At 55.2% G+C, this 20,152-nt stretch overlaps 7 protein-coding genes across 7 annotated transcripts; 5 read left to right on the top strand and 2 right to left on the bottom strand.

Moving 5' to 3' along the window:
• Window positions 1–2,729: 2,729 nt before the first annotated feature.
• Window positions 2,730–3,736, top strand: GMORB2_3660 (nicotinamidase; the record flags this gene model as incomplete). Its single annotated transcript, XM_035465636.1, has 2 exons — window positions 2,730–2,780; window positions 3,086–3,736. 2 exons carry the CDS (start codon window positions 2,730–2,732, stop codon window positions 3,734–3,736), a joined length of 702 nt encoding a protein of 233 aa, XP_035323473.1.
• Window positions 3,737–4,620: 884 nt separating this feature from the next.
• On the top strand, window positions 4,621–5,663 carry GMORB2_3659 (solute carrier family 25 (mitochondrial phosphate transporter), member 3; the record flags this gene model as incomplete). The annotated part of the gene is made up of 2 exons (XM_035465635.1): window positions 4,621–4,713; window positions 4,812–5,663. The coding sequence occupies 2 exons, from the start codon at window positions 4,621–4,623 to the stop codon at window positions 5,661–5,663; spliced, it is 945 nt and encodes a 314-aa protein (XP_035323472.1).
• Window positions 5,664–7,046: 1,383 nt separating this feature from the next.
• Window positions 7,047–9,802, top strand: GMORB2_3658 (kexin; the record flags this gene model as incomplete). Its single annotated transcript, XM_035465634.1, has 3 exons — window positions 7,047–8,228; window positions 8,312–8,895; window positions 8,956–9,802. The coding sequence occupies 3 exons, from the start codon at window positions 7,047–7,049 to the stop codon at window positions 9,800–9,802; spliced, it is 2,613 nt and encodes an 870-aa protein (XP_035323471.1).
• A 753-nt stretch (window positions 9,803–10,555) lies between these two features.
• GMORB2_3657 (sorting nexin-4) lies at window positions 10,556–12,143 on the bottom strand (the record flags this gene model as incomplete). The annotated part of the gene is made up of 2 exons (XM_035465633.1): window positions 10,556–11,770; window positions 11,895–12,143. 2 exons carry the CDS (start codon window positions 12,141–12,143, stop codon window positions 10,556–10,558), a joined length of 1,464 nt encoding a protein of 487 aa, XP_035323470.1.
• Window positions 12,144–12,874: 731 nt separating this feature from the next.
• Window positions 12,875–14,632, bottom strand: GMORB2_3656 (LETM1 and EF-hand domain-containing protein 1, mitochondrial; the record flags this gene model as incomplete). The annotated part of the gene is made up of 2 exons (XM_035465632.1): window positions 12,875–14,469; window positions 14,572–14,632. The coding sequence occupies 2 exons, from the start codon at window positions 14,630–14,632 to the stop codon at window positions 12,875–12,877; spliced, it is 1,656 nt and encodes a 551-aa protein (XP_035323469.1).
• A 675-nt stretch (window positions 14,633–15,307) lies between these two features.
• On the top strand, window positions 15,308–17,360 carry GMORB2_3655 (CTP synthase; the record flags this gene model as incomplete). Its single annotated transcript, XM_035465631.1, has 4 exons — window positions 15,308–15,332; window positions 15,456–15,872; window positions 15,932–16,049; window positions 16,199–17,360. 4 exons carry the CDS (start codon window positions 15,308–15,310, stop codon window positions 17,358–17,360), a joined length of 1,722 nt encoding a protein of 573 aa, XP_035323468.1.
• Window positions 17,361–18,854: 1,494 nt separating this feature from the next.
• On the top strand, window positions 18,855–19,739 carry GMORB2_3654 (adenylate kinase; the record flags this gene model as incomplete). The annotated part of the gene is made up of 1 exon (XM_035465630.1): window positions 18,855–19,739. One exon carries the CDS (start codon window positions 18,855–18,857, stop codon window positions 19,737–19,739), a length of 885 nt encoding a protein of 294 aa, XP_035323467.1.
• Window positions 19,740–20,152: the final 413 nt, after the last annotated feature.

The following is a 20,152-nucleotide window of genomic DNA, read 5'->3' as shown; positions in this document are numbered from 1 at the left end:
GAGAGAAGAAAAGAAGAAATCCAGAAGGAGACGGGGAGAGAAAGTGGAGAGTGGGAAGATGAGTCCAGATCGAAAGAAAAGAAACAGGAACGGTCTTTGTCATAAATAAAGATAGAAATTATAATAATAAAAGAGCGGGAGAGACGGAAGTAGGTCTCGGCTAGTGGAGGGGGCGTGTCATTTGTTTAGGTACTCCTGTAAAGGCTGGGGAAGAAAAGAGAATGAAAAAAAAAAAAGCAGGAGTAGTAACGAGCCAAGAAGGGGAGGGGAGGGGGGGAGAAACAAGAAAAAGGGAAAGTGTGAATGGATAAAGGAGTGGAAAAGAGAGAAGGAGAGCTAACAATCGAAATGAGATCAGACGGGAGAGGCTGAAGCGAATGGAGTAATAGCATCCGTACATGCTATATATTACAGGTACTAGCAGTAGACTGTACTACTCTTACTACTAGTAAGAGTAATAATAAGAGTGCGGAATAATACTCGTCATTGAAACGGAAAGAAGAAAAATCGATTTAAAAAAAAAGAGAGAGGGCCAAGAGAGTCAAAAGGTGGAGAGGCATAAAACATGAGATGACGGAAGAAAGCGAGAGACAGAAGAGACAAAAAAAGAAAGGACGGATCAAAGTGAGAACTTAGGAGAAGAGTGTCGGACCGTTATTTTGGCAGGTGCATGCTGACCAAAATCAAGACGAGGCAGGGGTGACGGAGCTGGTTGCTTGGCTTGGGGGGGAAGCTCCGAAGGCGAGTATCTTCGGGAGAAGCCGCTCTACTTTGGTTTAGTGTCTTTTCTTTTTCTCTTTTTTTTTCTTTCCTTCTCTTCTTTCCTTCTCTTCTTTCCTTCTCTCTCTCTCTCTCTCTCTCTCTCTCTCTCCACTGCCTTCTTACTATATGCCCGTAGTACGAGTGCTGGTTTTCAAAGTCCTACGACGTATAGTTATTATTAGCACTATCGCTACTCGAGTACATGTACGAATAATACTATCAGTATATTAGGGAGTAAAATCTGAAACTCCACGACAACACTAGTAGCGAGTCCGAGTCCATACAAATCCAGGCCATTACGACAGAGGCACCCACCAATGCCGCCACCACCACCATCATCAAGCGGTGGTAGCAGCCGTATCAACACCAAATTGGCAAAGTCGCTGTCACTGTGGTGCACCGTAATCCGAAAAGGGAAACAGCCACTTCGTAGGGCACCTTCCCTGCAGGTTATGGCGGAGGTCTTCCATGCACGATTCCGCTGGGTAAGCGGCAGGAGCATTTTAGTCATGCTGGCAAGCACAGACATCAGAGGCAGGAGCGTTGGATATGATTGAGGCGAGGCAGGAACCACCAACGACTGAACACACCTACCAGCCTCTGTCCTGCTCGGCGTTGGCACGTACGGATAAACGGGTAACTGCGAGCACATATACGATGCATCAATGACAGTGGCTCTATTGGATATGGTCACTGCATTGAGTCGCTGCAACCAACACAGGATGGACACCACGCCGTACGCATCGACACGCTGTCTCGTTCATGTACACCCTTTAAACTGGATGTACCCAACGAGCCCTACTGTAATCTATACTAGTATCCGTAGTATAACTAGTAGTATTATTATTATACTCGTAAGTAATAGTACCAAAAGTGCTAGTAGAGAAATTGATAACTACACGCCGTCGACTGTGTATTTGTATTAGCACAAAAGTCCGCTTCTGCACATGTGGGACATGCCAGCAGTGGACTCGGGGGTTTCCAGGACCCCGAGAGAGATGGGTGAGATTTCATGACCGACTAGTACTAGCATATCATAATAGTACGAACACGTTGTCGATAGAGTAATACGACGTACGAGAACGGAGTCGCGGGGAAACTGGGACATTCGTTTTAGCACGTACGTACCTGTATTATTGTACTCTTCGTGCGCTTGCACGCGTACGTGTTTGACAGAGTCCGAGTACTACGGCGTGGACGAACTTGCTACTAGCAGTGGACCGTTCACTCTGTAGTGGTAGAAGTAATGGCAGAACTCGGACGGGCGGAGAAGATGTTACTTCCGGGCCCGAGGGCGATTATACAAGATGTAACGGGGTATCATACAACTATATATACACATAATACTCTGCAAGTACGGGTACTAGGGTCTCGAGAGGTTGCGACGAATGTTCATTCGGTAGAATACATTGGCGTCGAAGCAGCGAAATGTAATTCGCCGTGCATGGCCCTTAGCTATCAAAGACAGAGAAAGGAGGTTGCAGCACTTCGTATTACTTGCAGCGATAATAGCAGAATATTGAGTGTTGGCGCAGCGATACCAGTCATTGGTGCACACGTACCTGTATACTCAACTCCTAGGTCTTATTACCACTTATAACACGATACACTTATCCGCAATGCAACACCGTCAGTAATACTGCCGAATATCTGCAGTATTGCAGGTATTATACGGCGTACTGTAATATCATATCAGAGAACTCAGAGAACCCCGACTCCATCCGTATGGATCCGTACGGGCTGCACCAGGCGTAATGCCGTACTATCAGTCCATCGCATGTCCGAAACAGGCACTAGACCCTACGACGTAATCTTGCCACCAAACGGCAAACACCAAACAAATGCCGAACATCTCCTACAACGTAAATTGCCCTCTACAGCTCTGCCCCTGTTTCAACCCACAACACTTGCACACACACCTCTCCCCCGGTTCCTCCATGTCTCTCATGATCTGATACCGGCCCACAATGACAACGACGACGACAGCAAACCTTCCATTCTCACCGGCACTTATAGTCGTCGATTTTCAAGAGGACTTTTGTCCACCGGCAAGTTCCGCCACCACCATCATCATCTCTCTTCCTCCCTCCCTCTTCGCACCTCACCTCGTCACCTCCTCCTATGCCCCTCCCCTTGCTCCTCTCGGCCCCTCTCGGTTTCTTTCCCTCTCTCTCTCCCTCTCTCTCTCCCCGCCTCCCGTTCCCTTTTCAGCTACCCCACACCCTAGATGGGCACGCCACATTTAGGTTGTGGGCTCTCTCCACGTCCGCATCGACCGATGATTGACCAACTGGCCAGACCGACTGACACCCCGACATAACAGAACGGCTCTCTCGCCGTCCCCGGTGGCCGCGACATAGCCCCCGCCGTCAATCAGCTCCTCCGCCTGCCCTTTGTCATCAAGGTGGCCACCCGAGACTGGCATCCACAAGCCCACATATCCTTTGCCACGAACCACCACCGCCCCGCCGCCGACTCTCCACCGCCACAGCCATTCACGTCTTCGACCGACGTCGTCCACCCATCCGATGCATCCCGCTCATATACCACCACCCTCTGGCCGGTCCACTGCGTCGCCGGCACCCCGGGCGCACAGCTAGTACCCGAGCTCGAGCTCGAGCTTGACGGCGGCGACACCATCATCATAGATAAGGGTCGCGACCCCCGCGTGGAGATGTACTCGGCCTTTTACGACCCTTTCCGCCTCGAGGACTCGGGCCTGGCTGGCCTCCTCCGTGATCGCGGTGTCACGCACGTCTACGTCGTGGGGCTGGCGGCCGACTACTGCGTCAAGGCTACGGCCGAGCATGCCCTGCAGGAGGGGTTCGATACGTGCATTGTGGCTGATGGTACGCGGCCTGTTGCGCCCGATGCCTGGCCTTCGTGTCTCGACGGCATTGTCGCCAGCGGGGTGCGCGTCGTCGACCTTGATGGTGACGACGTCGCTAGGGTGAGGGCCCGGGCAAGCAGCTAGGAACACTGCGCTATGCCGCACTCGCTGCTGAGCAGACGAGAACAGCCAACGTCGTGGCTTCTACGACCGAAGATTAAACATGACCATGGGGAAGAAGGCATATCGGAAAAGTATATAGGCATGCTCGACTCTACCCAGCGGCCGTGCGTCGCTCCGATTATCTATGCGCCCCGAACCCCCGTCGATTACTATGGCCGACCGACTGACCCCATTCTGATCGAGTTAATCCACGCAATTATACGATGCCCTCTTGCTTCCTGTCTTGTCTCTTTTCTGCTCTCCATCGATCGCCTTTCCTCGTTTGACCTTGATGCAGTTGGCATATGCTTGATGCCCAGCATTCAAGGTTACGTCACAGGTGCGGGTAGTGCCCAAATACCACCGACGCATCTACAACAACGACAACACCCGAGGGAGAGAAGGAAGTGGAGGAGAGGATAGAGAGGATAAACCTATCAGTAAAATCGTGGCGGATACCGTAGTATGCAGTGCACCAGCTCACATATCCAGGTCAATTCCGGCCGCGGCATCCGCAGCTCCGGCTTTAGAGGTGGGAATATGGGGGACCCACAGCCCATCAGGTTTACCGTATCAATGACGGCTATGACGGAGTAGAATACACCAAAGCAGCAGGCCAGCTCAGCTGCGTAGCTGAGCCGCGGCATCGATAGACGGCTTCGGCGGGAGCGTAAAACGTCACTCCTGCTCTGCACTTACTTTACGTCGTATAGCACTTGCGCGATCGCAATCGGAACCTGCGTCTCTTCGTACTCTGAATCCCTCAGCCAACGTAACAATTATTTCTGTCCTTTTGTGTATCCCTTCCCCGCTTTCTCTACCAGTTTATAGTCATCTTCATCATCGTCATCTACTAGACTGCAAATATGGCCAAGGAAAACGAGCTTCCTACATTTACCTTGAGCGATTATGCCAAGTTTTTCGGTGCGGGGGCCCTGGCTGCGACGTCTACGCACGGAGTATGTTTACATCCCATCCCAGACTCTCTTTGGGGCAGCAGCGTCGTCGCTCCAAGGCAAGAAGAACACGATTGTACTGACGATTGTTTGATCGATAGGCGGCCACCCCAATCGATGTGGTCAAGACAAGAATCCAGGTAGACGACTCGCTCAGAGGCTACAACATGATCCGAGCGGGCCGCAGCATCGTGGCCAAGGAGGGTGCGTCGGCTCTGCTGACGGGCTTCGGCCCCACGGCGGTGGGGTATCTGGTGCAGGGCGGTGCCAAGTTCGCCGGGTACGAGTTCTTCAAGAAGGCCTTGATCGGCGCGGCGGGGGGACCAGACGCGGCCGTGTCGAGCCGGACGGCAATCTACCTCTCGTCCAGCGCGGCGGCCGAGTTCCTGGCCGACATCCTTCTGTGCCCGCTCGAGGCGACGCGCATCCGGCTCGTGTCGCAGCGGGGGTACGCTTCCGGCCTGGCGACGGGCTTCGCTCGCATGGCGCGCGAGGAGGGCTTCCGCGGCTTCTACTCAGGCTTCGTGCCCCTCCTGTTCAAGCAGGTGCCCTTCGCCGTCGGCCAGTTCTCCACCCACGAGGCCGTCAACGAGTTGATATACCGCACGATCGGGAACGAGCGCAAGGCTCGCCTGACCGGTCTCGAGTCGACCGCTGTCGAGCTCACCTCGGGTCTGGCCGCCGGTGCCGCCGCCGCCGTGCTGTCCCACCCGGCCGACACGCTCCTGTCCGCCGTCAACAAGGGCGCCGGCGACTCCTCCCAGGGCGCCACTAACCGCATGTTCCAGCTCGCGAGGGAGTTTGGCCCCCGGAGACTGCTGCTCACCGGCCTCGGCCCGCGTCTTGTCATGACCTGTGCTCTCGTCTCCGGTCAGTTCGTCATCTATGCGCAGTGCAAGACCCTCACCGGTGCGCCGCCCGGCATTGAGATTCACAAGGAGGCATCGCTATAGATTTTCTGCATCTTGCTGTCTGCTGGTCACTCGGCCGGTCGCTTTGCCAGTCTGTCCTCTCTGTTTCTCTCACCTGGCGACGCTGGCGTGTTCTTTCTGCTCCGGACAGGGTCATGGTCTCGTACCGTAGTAGGAGTATGCCGGTGATAATTAGACTTGTTTCTACAAATTGTTAGATAATACCGTCTTTGTCCGTTCTCTATATAACGAATATGAGTACGTATGTAGAGCAATTATGCCATTTTTTGTTTTTTTGCATAACGTAGTCTAACACATATATACTCGCTCGTATGGACTTGCCGATGCATGGATGAGCGAATGATTCCCTGATAACCTGGGCGGCTGCGCATGGTTCGTGCGTTCTATTGAACCCTCTCATGTCTGGCCTTTGTCTGATCTTGCACCGGAGTAGCAGGGTCGAGCCAGAGAGAGCGATACTGCATCCCCAGAACTTGTAGAAGATAGAGGACAGTACCTGTTTTAGCTGATGATGCTCATCGATGAAGACCTGGTCGCTGCGTGTGCTGTCATCACCTGCCTCCCGCAGGAACACCAATACATACCCTCAAGGATGGATGGCCTGTCCGTCTCTTATTAATGGGTGCCACCCTTCCTTACATCCCTACCTACACGGACCTGCAGCCTATAGTGGTTTGGCCTCGGAGGCAGATCAGTGGGTTCAGGGGGGATGTCCACTGTAGCAGGTGCGCTGTAACAAACTTACGTATCGTACATGCATGTGTACCTACCTGTACGATATATGTACACTGCGGCCTGGGCAACGCCCCTCGTACGGAGAGCCTAAGCCTCATCATGTGCACCGCCTTGTTAGCGGGGTACATTTTGAGTCACCTGGTTTATAGCAAATGATTATGTCACCCTACAACAACCGCCCTTTGTCTCCCCCCCCCTGGAAGAAAGACTTGATGTCTGCGTGGCCTCGGGGCGACTGTCTTTCTAACCGCATCATCAACCGAAGGGTTATTACTCCCCTAAGCAAAAAAACAAAACAAAAGAAAGACCTCCCTTTTGCATCAATCTATCTGCCCCCCTTGGACTTACTTGGAGCGCAATACTAGGCGCCTTGCTTTACGCCTTTGCTCTGTTTATCTCCCTTTCTCTCGCTCTATAGTAAGTCAGTTCCGTCTGTCTGGCCTTTGTCGATACATCCTTAGGCCGACAACATACGGCATATTACCCAACACCGATTTGTAACATCTCCATTGCCATCGCACGTAACCCACTGACGCGGCTATCCGACCAGGGCCACCTGTTACTCGCCTACCTTCGCCTCCAAGTCCCGGCACCCGCAAACTCTCGATTCGATGTATTGAATATCGGCTGTTTCCCCCTTCTCTCGTCCCAATCCTCTCGCCCTCTGCCATGAAGCATATCTCTCTCCTGGGCCTCCTGGCCTTGTCGACCCTGTCGCAGGCAGCACACGTGCGGAGAGACTATGCTGAAAACGACTACTACGTTATCCAGCTAGAGCAGGGCGTCGACCCGGACCTCATCGCTGAGCGGTTTGGTCTCGAGCATCATGGCCACCTGGGCGATATGACACAGCACCACGTGTTCCGCACGGCAAAGACAGACGACGACCATGTCCACACGATAATGACAGAGCATAGGCGGCGGAGGAAACGTGGCCTTTCATCCGGCCGCGATCTCCTGGACGGTGTGCTCCTGGCTGAGAAGCAGAAGCGCCGGCTTCGCAACCTGCACAAGCGCATCATCCCACCCGTCCCGGCCGCCCTGATCCGTGAGCGGCAGCTTCACGAGGAGCAGGCGAGGTCAGTGCACTCGCAGACAGTCGACTGGGCCGTCAAGAAGCGGGACGCCGTCATGAAGGACCTCGATATCAAGGACCCCATCTTCAAGGAGCAATGGCACCTGTTCAACACGGTCGAGACGGGCCACGACGTCAACGTGACGGACGTGTGGCGCGATGGCGTGACCGGCCAGAATGTCACCATTGCCATTGTCGACGACGGCCTCGACATGGACAGCAACGACCTGCGCGACAACTACTTTGCTGAGGGCTCCTATGACTTCAACGACCACGACCCTTCACCCAAGCCCGAACTGTCCGATGACAAGCACGGCACCCGCTGTGCCGGCGAGGTCAGCGCCGTCCGCAACGATGCCTGCGGCCTCGGTGTCGCCTACGACTCCAAGATTGCCGGTATCCGAATCCTCAGCGGCGAGCTGACCAACGCCGACGAGGCAGAGGCCCTCATATACAAGTCCCAGCACAACAACATATACTCTTGCTCCTGGGGCCCCCCTGACGATGGCCGCCACATGGAGGCCCCCAGCACGCTCATCCGCCAGGCTATACTCCAGGGCGTCCAGCAGGGCCGTGGCGGTAAGGGCTCCGTCTACGTCTTTGCCAGCGGGAACGGTGCCTCTTCGGGCGACAACTGCAACTTTGACGGATACACGAACTCCATCTACAGCATCACTGTCGGTGCTGTTGACCGCGCCGGACAGCACCCTTACTACTCGGAGATGTGCTCCGCCAACCTCGTCGTCACTTACAGTAGTGGTAGCGGTGATTCCATTGTACGTAGTCATTGGCCTAGCAGGACAAAAGCATCAACGTGATCATCTGTTCTCTGAACGTCTAGAGACTGACAAAATGGCAGCACACCACCGACGTCGGTACGAACACTTGCTACAGCGGCCACGGGGGAACATCTGCCGCAGCCCCCCTTGCCGCCGGCATATTTGCCTTGGCCCTCCAGGTCCGCCCGGAGCTCACCTGGCGCGACCTGCAGTACGTTGCCCTGCACTCGGCCGCCCACGTCGACTCGGCCGACGACTGGCAGGAGACGTCTATCGGCAAGCAGTTCAGCCACACTTTTGGCTACGGAAAAGTCGACTCGTACGCCCTCGTCAACCTGGCCCGGGAGTGGGAGCTGGTCAAGCCCCAAGCCTGGTACTTCTCGCCCTGGCAGCACGTCAAGAAGGCCATCCCCGAGGGTGAGGGCGACGACGCCAAGGGCCTCGAGGTGGAGTTTGAGGTCACAAAGGACATGCTCAAGGAAGCCAACCTCGAGCGCCTCGAACACGTCACCGTCACCATGAATGTTGAGCACACCCGCCGCGGCGACATAAGCGTCGACCTTGTCAGCCCGCATAATGTCGTCAGCCACATTGCTACGGCCCGCATGTACGACGAGGAGGCGGCGGGATATGACGATTGGACTTTTATGACGGTCGCTCACTGGTACGTCCTTTTCGTTCCTTTCCCCCTTTGAAACCAAACATTGTACTGACACGAAAGTAGGGGTGAATCGGGCGTTGGCAAGTGGAAGCTCATCATCAAGGACAACAAAGAGAACGAGCACCAGGGCACCTTCGTCGACTGGCACCTGAAGCTCTGGGGCGAGTCGATTGACGCCTCCAAGGCGACTCTCCTGCCCATGCCCCAGGATAGCGACGACGACAATCACGACCAGGATGAGGCTGAGCAGCCGCCCGTGTCCACGGCTACGGTCCCCACCCAGCCCGAACCCACTCAGGGAAAACCCACCCCCACGGAGACGGAACACACGCAGCGACCGACCAAGCCTGCCAGCGGTGGAGACGAGACGAAACCCCAGCCCACCGCCACCGAGGAGGAGGATGAGACAGCCAGCGCGAGCACCTCCGCGGTTGCCACACCGTCCCCCTCTTCATCTTGGATCTCGTGGCTCCCCACGCTAGGCGCATCGTCCGCGGCCCGTCCCTGGGTTTACGCGGCCATCGGGCTCATCGGGGCCTTCTGTATCGGCCTGGGTGTGTACTTCTGGATGGTGCGTCGGCGCCGCCTTCTCAACGACTCTACGGACACGTACGCCTTTGACGTGCTCAACAATGAGGAGGGCGAGGGCCTCAACGGCGGCGAGAAGACGTTTGCTTCCGGCGGAGGAGCAGGCGGCGCAGCCGGACGCTCCCGCCGTACGCGCGGTGGAGAACTGTACGATGCTTTTGCTGCTGCGTCAGAGGACGAGGACGAAGACGACGACTTTGACAGGTATACCGACCGCGAGGCTGGATTGCGGAACAAGCTGCCTGGCGAGAGGGATAGGGAGCAGTATGAGATTGGGGAGGACAGCGATGAGGATGAGGATGAGACTAGACGGTTGAGGTGATTCGGCATAGACTATACTCTTTTTTTTTCTTCTTTTTTTTCTTTTACGGTTGTTGTTTCTTGTCTTTTTTCTTGTTGTCCTGTCGGCTTGTACCTTTCTTCTCTTTCTTGCTCTTCAACGGCGTTTTTTTTCTTTTTCTTTTTCCCATCATCATTTCTCACGTTGGGCAAAATATTTACATGACACATTGATCTTTAACAGCATGATTGTATAAAACAAGAAAAGAATATGCTTCCACAAACACCCATTGCCGTAAGGGGAAAGGTTATTCCAGCGCCGGAGCCGTTGCCTCAAGGCCAATAACAACATCACGATCTCACCCTTTATACAGCCTGATGAGACATTAGATAGAACAAGACGAACAAAGATCATCACAAACGCTGCGGCCCTTCCATTGAGGGGGGCTAATGCACCTATGTGACCGTCTACTATCTACCCACGTTATTGAACGTAACCAACAGAACAAGAAGAAAGGATAAGAAAAAGCTTCATCCTCCGTAAACTGCATTTTCTCTCTCATCTTCTTCTCTTTTCATCTCTTCTCATCTACTCTGCCGACAAAAACAATGTCAGGCGTGTATTACCTTTTGTAGTAGTAGACCGTTTATAAATAGCAGTCAATGATGAGAAAACTATTCGAAACCCCCATTTGCCTACAACGCCTCAAAAAAAAAAAGTAATGATGAAAATAAAAACGCCGATGATACCACACGAGGAAAAAAGAGAAGAGGAACAGAGTTCAATGTCAAGCTTTTAAGTGACAGTTGCGTGAGACCCGCCTTCCATTTGCAGGATATACTTGGACCACAGGTCGACCAAGTCACCATAGAAGCCGATGTGGGCGTCAGCCAGTCCGCCGAGCTGAGTCTTGAACTCGATGCGCTTGATGCGTTCGAAATCGTCCACCTCGTGCACCACCTCCTCGTCAAAGAGGTCCGATGTGGCGCGGGCGCGCTCGACCTCGGCCGTCAGCTCGTCGACACGGAGCTCGAGCTTGCGGGCCCTCTCGCGACGGGACTGCTCGTGGTCTACGCCCCTCACGTCCTCGAACTTGTTGCGCAGGTAGCCGCCCGCGCCGCTGACGCCAGTGCCGGCGTAGCCGCCGTGGCCGGCGTGCTGAGCCTGGAGGGCGTCGCGCTCGGCCGTAGACTTGGCTAGGTACTCTGACAGCTGCTCGTGGTCGAGCTGCTTCTGCTCGCGGGCCTTGAGGAGCTGGCGCAGGCTGAGGGAGTAGGCCTGCATGTCGCGCAGGGAGCCGAGGTAGTCCTGGTCGGTGACGTCATGGAGCCGGCGGAGGCCTGAGGCGGCGTCCTCGACCGAGAAGGCGAAAGCGCGCACGGCCGGCTCCACGCCCGGCTCGAGGGCCATGAGCCGCTGGAACTGTTCGGCCAGGTCGCGCATGTCCGTCTCGAGGTCCGACTCGCGCCTGGCCACGCGCGACACCACCTTTTCGATGTGCGCCAGGTCCTCATCCAGCTTGTCGCTCTTGTCCTTGACGTCCAGGAACCGCCGGTCCGGCCGGTTGACCTTTGTGAATGCGTTGATGAAGGTGTCGGCGAAGTTATCGAAGACGCCAGAAGGGCCGCCACCCTGGCCGCCTCCCCCGCCGCCGCCCCCGCCGCCGCTCCCGACCCCCATGTCGCCCCCGCCGTTGCTGTGCCGGGCCAGCTGGCTGCGCATCGTGGCGTTCCAGTCCGGGCTCTCCAAGAAGCTGTGCAGGATGGGCGCGCGGCGCAGCGTGGGGTGCAGCGACAGCCGCGTCAGGAATCGCTGCAGCGAGTGAGCCCGCCGCGACGTGAAGTCGCTGCCGAACCGGTCGCCCCGCACGTACTCCATGCGCTGCTTGTCCGGGATCGGCGGCACCGCGGTCGCAGGGAAGTCGCGCGTCAGCTGCTTGTATAGGAAGACAAAGTCAGTGAAGCGGCGGCGGACCGATGTGTGCTCTCGCTGAAAGGACTGGAAGGTCGACTGTGAGGAGATCGCAACGCAAGTTAGCCTTGTTTTCTTTTTTTGTTGTTCTTTTTCTAATTACGCTTCCGGGTATGATGAAAGGGCGGGAAAAGAGGATCAGAGAAAAAGAAGAAGGCCATACGCTCGTGGTAATCAGGTACGACACAAAGGCGTCCTTGGTCCCGTCATTCTCCTTGATGGGCGTGTCGACCGTACACTCCAAACGCTCGCTCCCCAGGCGGTGCGTATCGGCCCCTGCCGTATTGGACTCGGCATTGAATCCAAGTCCTGCGTCGTCCGTGACGTGGCCGCCGCCGGCCGATTCGCCTTCCTGGGCGTGCTCGCTCCACGAGACGTTGGAGAAGTTGTCTTGATCTGAAGTCACCGCCATGATGACGTCGGAGACGGTCGATGGGACTGTCTGGGTCCTTCCTCTTGGTTTTCTCGTCTGGGAGGGCTTTCTTTCTCCTTCTATTCTTTCTTTTTTTGGTTTCCTGTCCTTCTATGTAGTTTTGTTCTTCGGCGGTAACCTTTTTCGTTGATGTATTCTCGTGCAAAGGTCGTCAGATATACGCTGGCAAACACTGTACTGTCGTCCGTGCTCTGATCAAGAGCTCCGTCTGAGGGGCAGGAGGAGGCTGGAGACAATACGTAAGGCCGAGGCGATGCTGACGTGGGGTCGTTGCCGTTTTCAGGTTAGCCTCGTTTGAGGTGCGACAGTCCCTGTGATGAGTCATGAAAGTCCCTGATTCATTCATTATGCCCTTCATATCATCATACCAGACCAAACGACTAGTAGAGTTAACAAAGGTGTAGTGTATTTTTCCTGCGTCTATTCCCATGGTCCTTTCTTTTTTAGTTCGGGTTTCTCTTTTCTTTTTTTTTTCTTTTTTTTTTTTTTTGCTGCTGTACATATAAACTAGGCCTCGCTTTTTCTTGATTTTCTTACATGCTACAGTATTATAACACCTGGCTTCCCCCTTTAAACACCACCCCTCTCCTCATAACAGCTGAGCGGTGTAAAAAAAAAAATAGTCAGACAAATGTTTTGAAGCGAATGAATGTGTTAGTTTGCAGAGACTAGGAAGACAGAAAAAGGGAACCCCCTCGTCTCTGCCCCCTTTAGTTCTTCTTCTCCTCCGACGCCGACTGCTGCTTCTGCTCACTGCCCTCCGTCGGGACAGCAGCCTTCTGCTCTTCGCGCTCGGCGGCAGCCATGTCCCTCTCAGCAGTCACCATCTCGCCAGCCTGACCCTTCTCAAGGGGCTCGGCAGCGGCAGCAGCCTCGCGCTCCTCGCGCTCCTCCTTCTCGTCAATGTCCTCGGTATCCCGGGGCGTGGCGAGACCGGTGTTCTGGCTCTCCTGGTTCTGCTCATTCTCGTCGTCAATGAGGCCCTCCTGCTCCCTGATGACCTCGAGACGCTGCTTGTTGGTGGCGGCGCCCTCAGCGTGATGGACCTCGAGCTCGATCTCGTGGTAGAGCTCCTCGGGGATGGAAGACAGGACTCCGATGAGGGCGTCGATCTGGCTGTGGCCCTCGCTGCCCTGGTCCTGGTTGTACATGTAGGCGTTGCTGAGCACGAGGAGCGTCGAGGGGACGTTGTCCTTGAGACGGAGGTTCAGCCACGTTTGCAGGTCTGCGCGCATGCGAGCGGGCGAGACGCTGTGGGTACGGATGCCGCGGGCGGCGCAGGCGGTCTGCAGCTCAGCGACCGTCAGGCTCTCGACGCCTTCGAAGCTGATGGCCTTGTCGTCACGCTTGATCTGGCGCATGCGATGGCGGATCTGGTAACGGAGCATCATGTCGGTGCCAAAAGTGTTGAGGTTCATGTAGCGGCACATGGACACGAGCTGAGGGCGCGAAAGGTTGTCGAGAGTCAGGTCGTCGCGGAACACCTTGCACACCTTGATGACATCCTGGGCCGTCGGGGCCTCGCCGGTCGAGCGGACCTTGCGGAAGAAGTTGGCAAACTCCTCCCTCTGGGCCGTGGTGGGACTGAGTGGCAGGCCGGTCTCCTTGAACGTCTCCCTCAGGAAGGTGCTGACTTCCTTGCGGGTGGAGCGGAGCAGCTTGGCCTTGGCGTCCTTGGACTTTTGAGCCTCAAACGTGCTGGGCAGCATGTTGGGGAAGAGCTTGAGGGCGAGGGGCAGTAGGGCCTCACCAAGGGGAACGATGATGAAGACTGAGAAGGGCACTAGACGACCCAGATCCTGGACAGTCCTGTGCAGCTGCTTGTTCTCCCTCCTCGTCAGCTCGTAACCGGCAGCCATCTTGAGTGCCAGGCGCCAGCTGATGCGTATCTCAGCGGCGAGCAGCTTGGTGCCATCCCAGTAATGGTGAGCCTCCTTCTTGACCTTTTGCCAGACTGTGAGCTTCTTCTCCTCCTTTTCCTTCTTGGTCACCTCTGACTTTTCAGCCACCACAATCTTCTTGGCTTCAAGCTCCGACATCTTAACCTCCTCTAGCGTGGTAGGACCGCGACCCGTCACGGCTGCATCCTTGATTATCGATGACGTTGCCGAATCATTGTGGGGAAGCGGCTTCTTAGCCTGCTCCGCGTTAAATCCGGGAGGCGGGAGCGACGAGCCATTAGAACGTTGCTGCTCGGTGCTCAGGTGACGGCGGGGGATCAAGAGTGCGAGGGCAGGCGACTGCGACTGGCGGCTGACATGGCGGGCTAGCAGGGCGGGAGACACCCCCCTGGAGAACTGACGGGCTGTAGGACGAGGTCAGAATCACGGCATTCAATCTTCGATTCGGTTCAGAAGATGCGCGAGGGCGAGGGGGAGGGGGGGAAGGAAGAGGAAGATGAGCATACCACTGCCGAGCAAGGGGTTGCGCAACGCAGCCCTTCTAGCAACCGTAGATGAGGCGCTCATGACACAGGAGAGACGGAAAACAGGAGTCGTTGACAGCGAGAGAAATCGGGTCGGTATGGGATTTGATGGCGGCAAAGGAGCGTTAGCGAGGTGAGTGGCGATTTGATGGAGGAAGAGAGGAAAAAGTCAGAAGAGCCGAGTTGAGGGAGCCGACGTCACGGAGTATCAGGGTGCCGTGGCTTTAGTTGCAGCATTAATCAGAATTGTCTGGAACTTGGCTTCGGCTCGGACGGCGGGTGGATCGTGGCGCGACCTGCGCCAGTCAGCCGAATTTGTTGGCACGGAACAGCGCACCGAAAACTCACAGTGGAGTCTGGACACTCTCCTCGAATCACCCCCAACGGAGATGTCCACTGCTAGTCCACTGCTAGGCTCTAGCCCGCTGCCAGCTTGTCGGCCCACCCACCCCCCCACGGAGGGCACGGAGATAAGGAGTAACGAATAATCCGAGAATGATGATGTGGTCAGCAGAAATGTTACTCAGCAGGAACAAGTTTTATGCATCACGTGAAAGTCTCGCAGGTACGTTCAAACACTAAACCGTTTCCGGTATGGAGGGGACCCCCCCTGCACCGCCGAACTTTTTTATATCACAGAAAAAATGTGTGGATGAGATTTACACGCCTCTTCTTCCACGGTTGGTTCAACCGTCGGAACAAGAGAGTCACCGCCATCATGAAGTACGTGCTAGTATCTGGAGGTGAGTACTTATCGATGCATCCTGCCCACATTGCAGACGACATGTAGTCTGCTGTCCCTCTTTGGGGGGAAACGAAGAAAAGTAAGAAGAAAAAAACCGAATGCATTCTCACACGACACGCAGGTGTCATTTCGGGCGTGGGCAAGGGCATCATTGCCTCGAGCACTGGCCTCCTGCTCAAGAGCATGGGGTACACCGTCACCATGCTCAAGATTGACCCGTACCTCAACATTGACGCCGGAACCATGAACCCCGTTGAGCACGGCGAGGTGTACGTGCTCGATGATGGCGGTGAGGTCGACCTGGACCTGGGCAACTACGAGCGATACCTGCTATCGACACTCACCAGGGAGAACAACATCACGACGGGAAAGATCTACCAAAAGGTCATTGAGAGTGAGCGTCGCGGTGACTATCTCGGCAAGACGGTCCAGGTCGTCCCTCACGTCACCAACGCCATCCAAGAGTGGGTTGAGCGTGTCGCCCGCATCCCTGTCGACAAGTCGCAGGCGCAACCCGACGTCTGTGTCATCGAGCTGGGTGAGTTTCCGTCCTTTGGGGGAAGGTGAACAGGCCTTGCCCCTCTAACCATTCTCTAGGCGGTACCGTCGGCGACATTGAGAGTGCGCCGTTCGTTCACGCCATGAGCCAGCTGCAGAGGCGGGCCGGCAAGGGCAATTTTCTACAGATTCACGTTTCCTATGTTCCCGTCATCCCGTAAGTTGTCTCCCGATCTGTTTCCCATGTCCTTCCCAATGGCTGTCTCTCTTCTCTCTTCCCCCTCTCCCTGCCCAGCAAGAGAAGGGAGGAGAGGAGAGAAGCACGGGGCAGAATCAGAAAGAGGACAGCAAGACTCATTCATCTAGTCCCGGGCCCAAGGGCGAGCAGAAGACGAAGCCGACGCAGAGGGCCGTGAGCGACGTTCGTAGTGCGGGTCTACACCCGGACCTGATTGCGTGCCGATGCGAGCGCCCGCTGGAGCCGGCAATCATCGACAAGGTGGCCAACATGTGCCAGGTGGAGAACAAGCAGGTGATTGCGGTGCACGACGTGTCGACGACATACCACGTCCCCCTCCTGCTAGAGCAGCAGGGCATGGCCAAGACGGTGGCGGACCTTCTCCAGCTCGAGGGGCTTCCCACGTCGGTCGAGCTCCGTAGCAAAGGCCAGTCGATGTGGAAGGAGTGGGTGGGCCTCGCGACGGGCCAGGACTTCATCTCGGAGACGGTGACGATCGCCCTGGTCGGCAAGTACACGACGCAGCCGGACGCGTACATAAGTGTGCAGAAGTCGCTGGAGCACGCGGCACTGCACTGCAAGAAGAAGCTCAACGTCATCTGGGTGGAGTCTGGCAACCTGGAGGACTCGACGCAGCAGGAGGACCCGGCCGAGTTCCACAAGGCGTGGCACGCCGTGTGCACGGCCGACGGCATCCTGGTCCCCGGCGGATTTGGGCTGCGCGGCACCGAGGGCATGATCAAGGCCATCACGTGGGCGCGCACCAAGAAGGTGCCCTTCCTGGGCGTCTGCCTGGGCATGCAGCTCGCCGTGGTCGAGTACGCGCGCAACGTGTGCGGCCTGTCGGGCGCGGGCAGCGAGGAGCTGCAGCCGCAGTGCGAGGACCTGGTCATCATCTACATGCCCGAGGTGGACAAGGGCAAGCTCGGCGGCACCATGCGGCTGGGCAAGCACCCGTCCGTCTTCCAGCCGGGGACCGAGTGGTCCAAGCTGCGCAAGCTGTACGGGTCGGCGTCGGAGATTTACGAGCGCCACCGTCACCGCTACGAGGTCAACCCGGCGCTCATCGGCCGGCTGGAGGAGGGCGGCCTCAACTTTGTCGGAAAGGACAGCAAGGGCGAGCGCATGGAGATTATCGAGATCGAAGACCACCCTTGGTTCGTCGGTGTCCAGTTCCACCCCGAATACCTCAGCCGCGTGCTCGACCCGAGCAGGACTTACCTCGGCTTCTTTGCCGCTGCTGCCAAGTGCCTTGACAAGATTACCGAGTACAGCGCTACTCTGAACTAAGGGTTTCTTGCTCTGTTTCTGATTTTTTTTTCTTTCTCTTTTTTTCTCTTTTTTTTCTCTCTTTTTTTTCTTTCACACTTGTCCCCCTCTTCTCTCCCCTCTCTGGCTGTATCATCCGCACAGGTAGAGAAGTCGATTGAACAAGGGGGGGGGCTAGAGTGTTTTTTTCCTGGATAGACAAGGGCATGGATTAAATTTTTTTGGAAAAAAAAATAAAAAGAAAAAAGGTCAAGGGTCAAGGATCATGGGGGTTGGGGAAGGGGGGGCGGGGGAGTATCAAGGAGAGAATTGTATTACTCGTAAATGGAGTTGCTTCTTTATAATGAAATGGCATATGCAATCGGACACGGACGTCGAGGTTTTATCATGATGGGATGTTGTTGAATCTCTCTTTTTTAAGGTATCATCTGTGTTGTGTGTATTCCCTCCTCCCTCCCTCTCTCTCTCTCTCATTCTTTCTCTCTCTATCTCTCTCTCTCTCTTTCTCTCTCACACACACACACACATTCTTGGCCCCTTCACCCGATGTAATGATACCTATACAATACAATAACCCCGGACCAAAGGATAATGGGGAGAAATAATAGCTATCCGTACATCATATAAAAGAGTATATATAGCCATTCATCAATCACGAATCACATGGCAGAATACTGTCTCACGTCTTCTTATTAGCGTCTACCCCCTCCTCAACACTCCCGTCTCGACTCTCAACAAGTTCCTGTGACCCGAACGAGGCCAGACAAAGGCACCAAGCCAACCCCGCCTTTTTGTGCATGTATCATGATGTATTCTCCTCTCTGTCATCTCCACTTTCTCGCAAAGCCGTTCCGGTCCCTTGCCTTGGTCCATCCATCTCTACGCTATTTACGGATTCACCACTAAGAGATACAATATTACCTATGAGGCTGTTACTACTGATGCAAGTAAATATGAGTAATACTATTTATTACTCCCCCGTAGATTCATGGGACAATTATTAATTGCGCCAGCTCCGCCCATTTTTCTATCGTTGACGTCTTCTCTCTCTCTTTCCTCTCCTCCTCCTCTTCCTCCTCCTCCTTCTCCATCAATTGACACGTGAAGCAAAGCCTCCCCTCCCTCGGCTCAACCTTGCTGACCTTGTCCATCTCCTACTATCAATAATATCGCCTTGTTCTTCCCTACGATCCTTGTATTAATTTCTCCATCACTTTTTCTTTTCTCTACGCATCTCCATCGACTCCCTTTTTCTTATAAAAAAATTATCATCATATGAGTATGATATGACATGATACCTAATCTACCAACTTGGAAAAAAAAAAGAAGAAAAAAGATTAGCTATCCGTTATCGGAAATCAAGCATAACAACAGAGGAAAAAGAAAAATCCTGCCCCTCCCCCCAACCCCTCCTCCCCCCTCTAGACTTCTAGACTCGAGGGAATACACACACCTACAACACACAACACACACATACACCTTGATAGAGAGACTCGATAGAGAGACGACACAGCAATGGAACTCTCGCGAGCTGCGCGCGTCATCCTCATCGGCGCCCCGGGCGTGGGCAAGGGAACCCAGACGGAACGACTCCTCCAACGCTTCCCGCAGCTATCCGCCATCAGCACGGGTGACCTTCTCCGGAGCAATGTCAAGCGCCGTACCCCGCTGGGCATCCAGGCCGAGGGCATCATCAAGAGCGGCGGGCTGGTGGCAGACGACATGATGCTGCGACTTCTGACCGACGAGCTGCGATCGCGCGGGTGGCTCTCGTCTGACCCTCACTCCCGCTCCCACTCCCATCCCCATTCCCTTCCCCCTCATCATCATCATCATCATTCATCTCCATCCTGCTCTTCTCTACGCAGCAGCAGCAGCAGCAGCAGTACCACCCGATCATTCTCATCGTCCCCGAACCTCTCCTCGACCGTACAGACCAGCAACTTCTCGTCGGGAGCAGCCTCATCGACGTCGGCGACCCTCTCGTCCGGCCCCTCATCCTCCTTCATCCTAGACGGCTACCCCCGCACCGCCACCCAGGCCTCCGCCCTCGACTCCATCATCCCCATCAACCTCGCCGTCTCTCTCAAGACCCCCGACTCCGTCATCCTCGAGCGCATCGCCGGACGCTGGGTCCACGAGCCCTCCGGCCGCGTCTACAACACGTCCTTCAACGCGCCCCGCGTCCCGGGCGTCGACGACGTCACCGGCGAGCCCCTCGTCCAGAGGGCCGACGACAGCCTGGACGTCTACGCCGCCCGCCTCGACAAGTTTCGTCAGACGAGCCTGCCCATCCTCGAGCACTACGACCGCAAGGGCGTCCTGCTAGAGGTCGACGGTCTTTCCAGTGACGACATCTCCCCCAAGCTGTTTGCCGCCTTTGAGAAGCGCTTCTGCTAATGTCCAACCCGTCCCTTTTTTTTCCCTCTCTCTCTCTTCTTCTTTTCTTCTTTCTCTTCTTTTTTCTCTATACTTGGAACATGTTATGATCATCGCTGTCTCTACAATATTTGACCGTTCCGCCTATATATGACTTCTTGGCGTTCTTTGGGATGGGAGGGATGTACGGCCATGGAGTTGGTCTGTTCGGGAGAGAAACTTGACTTTCATCGTTTCCTGTATCAACTGTACATATCATGTCGCATGGCAAATGTGAGAAACAGCATGTATAGTCGGCTGGGCTCTTTTTTTTTTTTTTTTGCTTTTACTATTGTTTATAAAGTCTGTCCGATATCCGCTTAAATCAAATTGTCCGTGGCACACATGTCCTCGCCTTCACTTGTTCCCCTAATTTCTGAATGATAATCGTGATA

This window comes from Geosmithia morbida (assembly GCF_012550715.1).
Source record: "Geosmithia morbida isolate 1262 chromosome Unknown scaffold_2, whole genome shotgun sequence".
Lineage (NCBI taxonomy): Eukaryota > Fungi > Ascomycota > Sordariomycetes > Hypocreales > Bionectriaceae > Geosmithia > Geosmithia morbida.
This window is presented reverse-complemented; position numbering and strand designations above follow the sequence as displayed.